The sequence below is a fragment of the Euphorbia lathyris genome, chromosome 6 (assembly GCF_963576675.1).
Source record: "Euphorbia lathyris chromosome 6, ddEupLath1.1, whole genome shotgun sequence".
NCBI classification, from domain to species: Eukaryota; Viridiplantae; Streptophyta; class Magnoliopsida; order Malpighiales; family Euphorbiaceae; genus Euphorbia; species Euphorbia lathyris.
In genome coordinates, this window is record NC_088915.1 from 84,268,717 (window position 1) to 84,280,821 (window position 12,105).

The window sequence follows — 12,105 nt, forward strand, 5'->3', positions numbered from 1 at the left end:
TACTAATACTTATAATAAATCATTACATTTAAATTTATAATAATCACACAAAATATGAACTTATAAAGTTCATATCACTCCTCTTCCTCTTTCTATTGTTGAAGTTAAAGGTTGTTCTCTTTTCTTTATTGAGGCTAGAACATGAGATGAGGATTTAATCCGAGATATTTTTCTACTTGAAGATCAGACCAGAATTCTCATCATCCCTATTTTTATACATGTTATTGAGGACTATTGGAGCATCACGGGATTATTCTGTTAAGAGCGCTTATAAAGCCTTTTGCCTGGAGTATGACGATGATGATAAATCTTTTTGGAAAAGTTGTATAATTTAAATATCTCCTCTAAATTTCGTAATCTTTTTTGGTGAGCTTGGCGGAACGTCATCCCTGTAATAGAAATGTTGGTGAACATGTATGTTAATATTAACCCAATCTGTAAGTCTTGTGGAGTGGAGGTTGAATCTGTTATCTATTGTTTCTCTGGCTGCTCTTTTAGTTCTAAGGTTTATAGCAGTTCTAGATTCCAGAGGTTAATGGTTTGAACTCTTCTGAAGTGTGGCATAATCATGACCGCAACCCTTTCATTGTCTCTTTCAACTTTTAATTAAATAAATTTTTAATAGGATAATGTATAAAAATATGTAAAATATGGGCAGTTAAGAGTTATTTACTTCTAACGGTATAAATGGTATAAGCTAATCTTTCAAAATAGTGTAAATTTTCAATCATTATTAATGAAGCATTCTATGCAATCATGAATCTTGTTATCTACTTCATCTGTACATTATATTATCACTCATCAGTATCAACTCAAAGATACGTATATACACGTGGAAAAAAAATTAAAAAACATAATATCCCATATTCTACCCCATATTAAAAACATGTGTACACACATTTTTTTTTTTACTTTTTTAATTGTTTTTTTACGTGGATACACATATTTTTGGCATGTTACTAATTAGTGATAATATGAGAAATAAGTAGAGTGGAAATAACAAGATTCATGAATGTATAAAGTATAATTGTAGTTAGAGGTAAAACTGGTCCAACTTGCGAACAATAAGAATATAATTATACCATTTATCACGTAAAAAATAAAATTAACTCTTTATTGTATGACTAAAATTTAAACACGTTGTTTTCTTTTATGTATGAGTAAAATTGATCTCGTTTTACAACATTACAGATAAAATTACACTATTTCGTACCTTTTGGGTGAATTAAAAATAATAAAAGTAAATTTAAACCTTCTTCCTAAAATTTGGCTACTATTGTATCAAGGGATGGCTTGGGTAAGAATACATTCCTTATGTGAGAATGATTCTTATGTGATAACACTTATTAATGGTATTATTGTAGAACATAAGAGATTAGTTTTAGAACATATGCTCGAGCATATATTCTATATTTTAAGCTTGTGTTCTAAAAAGTTAAGTAAAATATTATAAACAATTAGCTTCAGAATATAAGACATTAGTTTTAGACCATATGTTGGAGTATATGTTCTATATTTTAAACTTGTGTTCTAAAAAGTTAAGTAAAATATTCTAAATAATGTTATATATGTTCTAAATTCTATAGTCTGTATTCTAAAAAGTTTTATGCATGAACTCTAGTGACTTTTTAGAAATATACTTTAAGAACACAATACATTAATTTTAAACATAAGACATTAATTTTAGAACATAGGACATTAGTTGTAGAGCATATCGTTTTAGAACATATCCATAACAGAACTACGTTAGAGTATATGTTCTATATTTTATAGCCTATGTTCTAAAAAAAATTAGATGTTCCACTACAAAAAAAAAGGATCTATTACGACACTTTTTTAGCGACGCTATTCAGTATGCGTCTTGATATTTTCAAATTTAGCCACACTTTTGTATTTATGTCGTATTTTATTATTACTTAATGACGCTTTTTATTATGTGATGACATTTAAAAAAAATTAGCCACGTTTTTAAAAAACGCGTCGGTATTTTTTTAAATTTAAAGACGGTATAGAATCTGTGTCATGAGAAAGTGTCTCGATAGTTTTTATTTAAATATTTTTTATTTTTTTATCCTCGTACCTAAAAATTCAGCTACGCTTTTTTTATTTTTATATGACATTTTATAACCACTCAATGACACTTTGAATTTTTTATTGGCACTTTTAAAAATTTAACTACATATTTAGAAAACAATGTCGGTATTTTTTTTAATTTATAGACAGTTTGAGTTTTATGACAATAAAAGGTGTCCTAATATTTTTTTAGTAGAAGACGTTTTGTAGTTTTGTCCCCATATTCAAAAATTCGACCACGCTTATTCTATGTGTGTCGTAAATTAAATCTAACTTTATGTAAATTGTGTCTAAAAATAGAAAATTTACGTAAAACTCGATTTTTCATGAAATCAATAAGTTTTTATATAACTTTACATAAATTAATTCCAATTTAGTAAATTATGTCAAGAAAATGAATTACTACTATTTTAAAAAAATTATTAATAAATCTCGTTATATGTTAGCATAAATATATATATAAAAAAAACCCTATTTTATTTCTCTTTTTTACATAGAAAAATTATTCTTCATTTGTTTAATGATATATTTTATAGTTAATGTTGTTTTTCTATATATTTATGAAAACCCTCTTTTCTTTTCTTTTTTTGAACAAAAAACCCTCTTTTCGTTATTTATGTAAATAAAAAAATTACATCAACAGTAAGAAAAAAAGAGAAATTAAATTAACATATTCTATAATCCATTATTGGTTGTGCGTTAAAACGTGGTCCACGATTAAAACATAATTTGGGAAAAGTAAACCTAATCACCCCCAATTACTAACCTAATCTTTCATCCCTTCCTCTCTTTTACTCCTTCATCTTCCATGTATAGCCGCCTCATTCCATGGTCAGCGAAATTTAATTCAACTATTCTCTTCAAGGTTTGTATCTCTTTATCTCTCTCGGAATTCCTCTTTCAATTTCGCTTCCAATTTTAAGAACTAAATTAGCGAGACCCATGAAACAAGATGCTTTTGTACGGCAGATCAAGATTAGGTAAGTTGAACGAATTATCTTTTTCGATGTGCAACATTTAGTTATATGAGTTATACTTTGTATATCAGTTTCCATTTTTTTAATAGGCACAATATGTCCAAGTTAATGAATGATCTTTGAGTTTTTTATTCTTTGAAGTATGATGAAAATTGAAGCCTCAGTCAGGCGAAATCTGAGGCTGCTATGGAAGCTCGAAAGAAATCTCCACCTGAAACTGACCATGTGTGGTTGGGGAAGTCTTGTAGGAAGAAGGGGTATGTGCTTATCTCATTTTAGTCCTATACTGAGTTCATAATTCATTTATCTTGTATTTGTATTGATTTTCTATGCTAATTTTTCTCTCCTTTTTTGATTTTTGCAGTGGAGGAAGAGAGGCCGAAATGCGCATTAAATCTTAACTGCTCAAGCTTCAGATTTGGTTATTTGTAGATTGATATCTATTCAAATATGTATTTTTTTTTTATCCGGGATCTTTGTAATGATTTTCTGTGTACATTTTTTTTCATAAAATGTTGTATTCTTTTATTGACATTCAGGTGGTTGTTCATGTATATTTTTTCTTTCGGTGTTCCATTTGAAATTGAATTAATATTATTAATATAAATAATTCATATAGAAATGTCTTAGTTTTAGAGATGTTAAAAAATATGTCCTTAAAATATACTAATAGACTTTTATCTAGTTAAATGTAGGTATTTGTATAATCTAATGTCCGAGTTTGGAGATGCTTTTAAATTAAAATGTCGATATGTTTAAGACATTATGAATTTTTTTGTAGTGAAAGAATGACGTAAGAAAAACTATGTGTCTTGAATTTTGCAACGCTTTATTTAAACGTACTAGAAATTTTGAAAATAAATATAAATAAATTGCAAAAAATCGCGACGTTTAAAATATTAGCGTCGGAAGCATGACGACATTTGTATGCAAAATGTCGTTGGCTATAATTTACCCACACAAGGGTAATGCGTCGTTAAATTTAACGACACGTGATTTAACGACACTTGTGACGACACTTTAAAAAGCGTGGGTAAACATTTAGAGACACTGAAAAGTGTCGTTAAGCCATAAATTTTAGCGTCGTAATAGACCCTTTTTTTGTAGTGTTCTAAATAATGTTGTGTTCTAAAAAGTTTTATGCATAACATTGAAACAGATAGAATCTAGAATATGAGCAACGCCATGAAGGGTCCAAATTTTATCTGTCACTTTCGTCTAAACCAAAATAAAACCATCAGGGAGAAGAAACAAATAATTGAAACAAAAAGAATAGAAGAGGAAGAAAAAAAAGAAACAGAAAAACGAGATCGAGATGTTTACAATATTTACAATACTGTCATTAATTAATGTTCTCATATAAATAACTTGTTTTTACATATCGAGACACTTGATCTCTCTCTGTTGTATTATGCTACTATACTATAATAAAAACAATCTTTCCCTTGTAGCATAATTATGACCGCAACCCCTTCATTGTCTTTTTCAAATTTTAATTAAATAAAAATTTTATGGGATAACATATAAAAATATGTGTCAACAATAGGAGCAAAAGAGCAAATTTACTTCATCATAAATGGTATAAACTAACATTTAAAAGTTATGTAAATTTTCAATCATTATTAATCGAGCACGCGTGTGTGTATATATATATATATATATATATATATATATATATATATATATATATATATATATATATATATACATACTTTATACGAATATTATATTATCACTCATTAGCAACAACTTAAAGATACATCTACGCACACATACAAAAAAATAATAATAATAAAATGGGTTAATTATAAATAACTAATCTGTGGTTTTGTCGATTTACAGATCGGTACTTGTGATTTTTTTTTGCAAACACAATCTTATGGTTGCAAAATTTTACATGTTTTTTTACTTTGTCAAATTTGACCGATAACGACCTCAAAATGAAAATTTTCAAAAATTAAAGTTGTTTAGTATCATATTTACTTTGGAACCATTTTTTTTTCAAAATCATCATTTTTTGAGTTTTCTCTCTCTAAACATTATCTTTCTCTCTCATAAAAAAAACAACACCAAAATGACCTCAAACATAAAAAGTTGAAGAATTAAAGTTGCTTAAAATATTATTTAACTTTTGAAAATGTTCATTTCGAGGTCGTTATTGACCAAATTTTGACAAAGTGAACTCAAATTCAAAATTTTGCAAACCACTGAATTGGTTTACAAAATTTTATAAACCACATAATTGCATTTACAAAAAAAAATGCCACATGTATCGGTCTATAAATCGGTCAAACCACACCGTAGTTATTCGTAATTAACCCTAAAAAATCATGTTTTACCCTACATTAAAAACATGTATACACACAAAAAGAAATTTGAACTTTCTTTTAATTGTTTTCTCATGTGGATATATTAATGATAACACGACGAATAACTAGATTCATAACTGCATAGAATATAATTATAGTTAAAAATAAAATTGGTTGAATTTGTAAATAATAAAAATATAATTATATCTGTTCATAAAAAAATATAATTATATTATTGGCATAACACTCATTTTGATTTCTAAATTAAAACTTCAAAATCAGTTCGGACATTAAATTATCAAAATCATCAATTAAGTTTGTAAACTAAGAAAAAAATCATCAATTGAGTCTTTATTTTATTCTAAAATCAGAAACTGTGACTGTTTGACATGTATTGTAATGATATTTGGTTTAAAATAGATTTGAGAAAAAGACTCTGAAACTGTTCAACCGAATGATTTTCATTGAGGACTCAATTGATGATTTTTGCTTAGGATTCGAACTCAATTGATAATTTTTACTTCAACGACTGATTGATGATTTGAGAGTTTAAAATCCCAATTGATTTGAATTTTTAGTTTAGAGACCCAAATAAATATTATACTTATATCATTTATAACATTAAAAATAAATATATATATTTTCATCTTATCCAAATTTTAATTAAAATATATATTTGGGCGAAAATAAATTTTACAGTTGAGATTTTTAAGGCTATCAACTACCCCATATCGGTGCAATTAATACTCCAAAAAATAAACCGTATAAAAAAATGTAAATTATATCCATGACCATTAAACTTTATCCATTTTAATATTATGGCCACTGAAGTTTAATTTTTAATGGTATCACTATAAAATTTTACACTTTCTAATATTAGTGGCCACTCAAAGTCTCAAAACCGCCGTTGACGGTCTCAAAATAAAAAATTCGAAAAGTGAAAAGTTAATGATATTCCGAGAAACTTTAATTCTTGAAAATTTTCGTTTGAGATCATTTAGATGTTGTTTGGCTAGAAGAGATAGTGAGTTTTTAGAGAGAGAAAACTCATAAAAAATGTGATTTTGGAAAATAAAAAATATAATTTCATGGTAAATGTCGTTCTGAACAACTTTAATTCTTACTATTGAGGTCATTAACGATGATTTTAAGGAGTTCGTTAAAGTTGAGTGGCTACCGGCGTTAAAAAATATAAAATTCATTAGTGGGTAAATTACACCCATGGCCACTAAACTTTACCCATTTTCACATTATAGCCACTCAACTTCATTTCTTCTCGGTATGCCCACTGAACTTTACACTTTTTAATACCGATGACCACTCAATTTTAACTAACTTCTCAAAATGACCGTTAACGATCGGTAACGACCTTAAAATGAAAATATTCAAGAATTAAAGTTGTTCAGAACAACATTTATTATGAAACTACATTTTTTATTTTCGAAAATCATATTTTTTGGAGCTTTCTCTTTTCTAAAAATTCATTTTGTCTCTCCTAACCAAACAACACCTAAATGACCTCAAAACAAAAATTTTCAAGAATTAAAATTCCTTAAAATATCATTAACGTTTTGGATTTTTTATTTTTAGCCGTCAATGATCATTTTGAGGCATTAAGTGGCCACCGGTGTTAAAAAGTGTAAAGTTCAGTGGCCATACCAGGAAGAAATGAAGTTGAGTGGCCATAATATGAACATTGATAAAGTTCAGTGGCCATGGATGTAATTTACCCATTCATTGGTCATACATACTGTTAAGAATTGAAATTCAGTGACCATAATGTTAAAATATGTAAAGTTCAGTGGCCATGGATGTAATTTACCCAAAAGAAAAATCTGTGATTGTAAGTAATGGTTTATATATATATATATATATATATATATATATATATATATATATATATATATATATATATATTATGCCTATCTCATTATTAACTTGTCAATCTCAGGTATTAAATTAATTATATTATGTCTAGTATATACTGAATAAGTATAAGAGGTCTTTTTCCCTATAATTTGGTCGATGAAAATAGAAGTTTAAAATGAATAATAGATAGATCGTATACAAATTTAATACATGTCGTAAAAAAATTTATGTATGGAATTTAGTTGAGTAGGTGAGTATTAAATAAGCACAATTTATATGTTTATGGACCAATATGCAAAATTACTAACATTTGCCGTTAATAGGAATTTTACCTTAACTCTTTGAAAGTTGAGCCAATTTTTATTTCATTATTAACGGACGTAATCATAAATATTGTTATCTTCATTTCATATATACATAATGTTATTATTCATTGGTCTTTTTGCACATATACGTAATGGGAAGAAAATATTCATAAAGGAGTGACACGTTGTATAAATAAGTATTTAACGAGGTTCGAATGGATTTATAAAGGAGTGACAAGTTGTATAAATAAGTATTTAACGAGGCCCGAATCGATTAATAGAATTAATTGCTAATAATAAGCAAAAAGTAAACCAAACGGGTTCTAGGACTTTCTCTTTTTCTTGTGTACTTCCATTTCTCTTACGTGGCAATCAGTTCACCCTGACTAATTGGATATACGGTAGGTAGTGGTGGAACCAGGATCCCGGTTGACCCGGGACTTAAATATTTAACAACATAAAATTTATATAGTCAAAACCAAATCTAAAAACCCATAGCCAATGAGACAATGAGGAAAAAAAAAAAAAAAAACTAAAACACATAGTTTGAAACGAACAAAAATATATGTTCACGAAAAGGAGTAGCATCTTGAAAAAAACTTATATGTTTTTGTTCGATAATTATATTTTATAAGAAGACTAAATAGATTGTTTGATTCTCTGTTTTAACCCAATTTTCATAGTATTCTTTTATCTTAAATGGCCTTAAGAATTAAGAATGATTGCTGAAACTTATTCCAATAGTTCTATCATCTACAATTTTAAATTTTCGATTGAACAAAAATGAAAACAACGGAGCACTAATCCTTTTGACAATTTGTCTAAGAATATATCAAAAGACAACCTTCTTAGTTCTCTCTCGATTCATACCTAATTCAACAACCTAGTAATTCTTTAAATTCTAAACAGATTTTTTTTTGATACTTTTTATAATTCGATTAAACGAAAAGAATAGAGTACTAAATTCAGACCAAATTAGCAATTAATCAATTAATCAAGTCAAATTGAAAGGAAAACCTATTGAAACACAAATCATGTATTGTATACACAAACCTAAGGCTACAAATCAACTAAAGTAACTTTGACCCTCTTACTTGCCCGAAGGACGAAAGAGAGATTTTCAAGCTTGCAAACCAACCCAAGCAGCAAATTGGACCAACTTTTTCGAGCGCGCAAAATGTATTACAATGACCTGAAGAAAACGACGGTGGAAGAGAAAGAGAGCAGTTCATAGCTTCCAAATACATCAACACACTAAATTCCTAATTTTAATCTCTATTTCTATTTCACTAAATGAAACATCGTTTCACTTGAAACGACGTCGTTTTATTTCATTAAAAAAACAAAAAATAAATAAAAAATAAAACACGCAGACTTGATTCTTCACTTTGTCGAACAATGGGAGGGACTGAAGCAATTAGGTTCCCAACCAGCTCTAAAACGGGGGATCAAAAATATTCATTTTTCACCATTTTTTGGGGTTTACTCGGAGCTCCAGCCCGGCTAGCCCCTCTTCGTTCCGCCACTTGCGGCACGTATATATTCTAGCATGCTTTACATATATTAAACGGCCAATTCCAAATAGCTATCTATTAGATATTGTGAACTCAATCAGGTAATGATAAAAAAAAAAAAACATAACACTCTTTCTCTTTCTCTTTCTCTTTCTCTTTCTCTTGTGTACTTTCATTTATATTATGTGGCAATCAACTCAACCGAATAATTAAATATACGACAAATATGCGATAATGTATTTTAGTGTGCTTTGCATATATTAAACGGTCAATTCCAAACAACGCTCCACTAAAAAAACTCCATCAGGTAATGATAAAAATATCACTATATAAAAAAACGCAATACATAATGTAGATATATAAAAGGAAATTATTAGAAGCATCCAGTTCTCCATATTAAATGAAAAACTTTCCATACATATTTTGATATTTGCAATATGAACTTATATATATATATACAAGACTTTCCATTTCTGTTGTGTACATTCATTTCTCTTACATAACAATCAGCTCAATTGACTAATTAGATATACGACATGTATAAGATAATATATTATAGCGTGTTTTACATATATTAAACGGTCAATAAACAACGGTCCACTAAATTTTATAAACTCCGGCAGTTAATAACACCACTGTATAAAAGAATGCAATATATCTTACCAAAAAAAAGAATGCAATATATAATTTGATACACAGACTCTCTTTCTCACCAAATATGATTAACTTAAACATCGGACCATAGATATCAAATATCTGATACTATTATTTTGCAAGAATTTAACAATGAATCACTCATCAATTTGTTTTTCAGGCTAAAAAAACATATAAAATTATATTTTTTACAATTCGAATTAAGTTTTTACAAATTACATTTTTCCTATAGTCACGTTAATTACAGAAATCAAAATCTGTTTCGAATTGTTAAAAACAAAATTTCAAACAAATAACACTCTGTTAATTAAATTTTATGTTCAAAGTTGATTTTAATAGTCCTGTGATAGAAAATAAAGATCAAATAGTGCATAAAAGACAATTCAGATGCTGAATATGATTTTTGCCTTTTCTTTTTATTGCAAATAGTATTTAGATCATCAACTTGTAATAAATATCCAAAAAAAAAATAAACACACATACACAAAAATTAACCGCATTCTGTTCACACATTTTACTTTTTATCTTTTTTACCTAGGTAATATAGCTGCTTTGAGAGGGTTTTTCATCACAACAGTAAATGAAAAAATCTCACGTGGGTCGGGTGGAAATCTCGGGTCGGGTACCCATTTGAAAGCTTGAACCATCCTAGCAAGCATCAAGTTTACATGCAACAAACCAAGAGCCAAACCCGGACACGTCCTCCGACCCGCCCCGAACGGCAACATCTTCACCTTCCCCTTAGTTCCGGTCATGTCCACATCAACTCCGTCGCCGTCCAAAAACCTCTCCGGTCGGAAAACCTCCGGGTCTTTCCATAAATCCGGATCTTCAGTCATCCACTCAATATAAAACTCCACATTCACATTCGTCGGAATCTTGTATCCCCCAAGCTCAGTCTCCTCCGTGGCGGCGTGTGATAAAGTAAAATGCGCCGGAGAATGTAACCGGAGACTCTCCTTCACCACCGCATTCAGGTACGGCATTTTGTCCACGTCATCTTCGTTGATTAGCCCCTTCTTCCCCACGGTTTCAACGATTTCTCCGTACAACTTCTCTTGAATGTCTTGATTCAGAACTAATTCGAGAAAAACCCATTGGAGAACACTCGTACTCGTATCGATTCCGGCGACAAACAGCTCCGAGCAAACCGTGACAAGCTCCTCCTCTCCTAATCGGCCGCGCCCCGGCGCATCCAACGAGAAAAGCGAGTCGACATAAGCTGCGCCGACCGGACTCACCATGAGCGAGTCAGGATTTTCTCCTTTCTCCACAAAAGCTCTTCTGTTCCTTATCAGAGGAACCAAACACTCGATCTGAGTCTTCCGAAGCTCTTTCGCTCTCTTCACTTGCCGGCGAAAAAACGGTGTAAAAATCGGCAAGAAATCGGGAAGCTGCGGCGTTGTTATCATCATAACATCTTTTGTCACGGCGTCGATTTCTTTAATCCAATCTTCGGAAATCTTAGCGCCGAAACAAATACAAACCAGAATTTTACAAACTGTGAATCGGCACAAATCCATTACATCCACACAACCGTTTTCAATAGCCTCATTTTGGAGGCGTTTCATGTGATTCTCCATCGCCCAATCTCGAATCCAGCTACACTGTTTAATCCTCACCGGACTAATTAACTCCGTAACGAAGTTCCGGCGGAGAGTTCGCCATAGAGGACCGTATTCTGCGGAATTCACCGCGCATTTTCCGACACTGAAAACCAGGCGGATCGGGGAGTCTGGCGGCCGGCTAGCGAAGACGGAGCCTCTTTGAACTAAAGCTTCGTGGATGAGATCGGGACTGGTGATGATAACCAGAGTTCGTTGCCCCATTCGCATTGTGAAGATCGGACCATACTTGGCGCGTAAATCGCGTATGAGAAAAATGAAATGACGGCGCTGGAGAATGACTTGGAATAGGTTTCCGACCAGCGGCCAACCCGGGGGACCTGGCGGGAGATTCTTGGATTTGGCAGAGCTGGGGAAGTAGAAGCGCCACCAGAGGGCGAGAAGGATGATGGAAAAAGTAAGGAGGAGGAAATCTGCTAACTCCATTGTTGAGGAAATCTACAATTGAAATGATTTGTTGTGTTTATATACAAATGTAAGAAGTTGGAGGATGCTTTTAATATTTTCGTTCAGGTGTAGATTCAGCACTAATTTGTCCAAAAAGCTGGATTGACCCCTGAACATTCAAAGTATTTCGATAGCCCTTTCAACTTGCATAAAATGTTCAGATAACTCCTTCAACTTGCGTGAAATGTAATCAATTAATCACAGTTACATGCGGAAGGTGTGTTGTACGCACTTTAGAAAAGTAAAACAACCAAAATCGAGGGTATATGGTTCTAATACGAGAGAAGATAAATTTTACGATTGAGCAATTAAAAACTTTTAATATGTTTTAA

At 30.6% G+C, this 12,105-nt stretch overlaps 1 protein-coding gene and 1 long non-coding RNA gene across 2 annotated transcripts; one reads left to right on the forward strand and one right to left on the reverse strand.

The window, feature by feature from the left end:
• The first annotated feature begins 2,840 nt into the window (after positions 1-2,840).
• Positions 2,841-3,640, forward strand: LOC136234094 (uncharacterized). The gene is made up of 3 exons (XR_010691040.1): positions 2,841-3,053; positions 3,192-3,307; positions 3,415-3,640. It is a non-coding gene; the product is annotated as an uncharacterized lncRNA (long non-coding RNA).
• A 6,449-nt stretch (positions 3,641-10,089) lies between these two features.
• LOC136234043 (cytochrome P450 77A1-like) lies at positions 10,090-11,776 on the reverse strand. The gene has a single exon (XM_066023797.1). The coding sequence runs from the start codon at positions 11,750-11,752 to the stop codon at positions 10,232-10,234; it is 1,521 nt and encodes a 506-aa protein (XP_065879869.1). The 5' UTR covers positions 11,753-11,776; the 3' UTR covers positions 10,090-10,231.
• Positions 11,777-12,105: the final 329 nt, after the last annotated feature.

Coding starts and splice junctions, on each gene's coding strand:
- LOC136234043 (XM_066023797.1), bottom strand. CDS start 11,752: ATGGAGTTAGCAGATTTCCTCCTCCTTACTTTTTCCATCATCCTTCTC.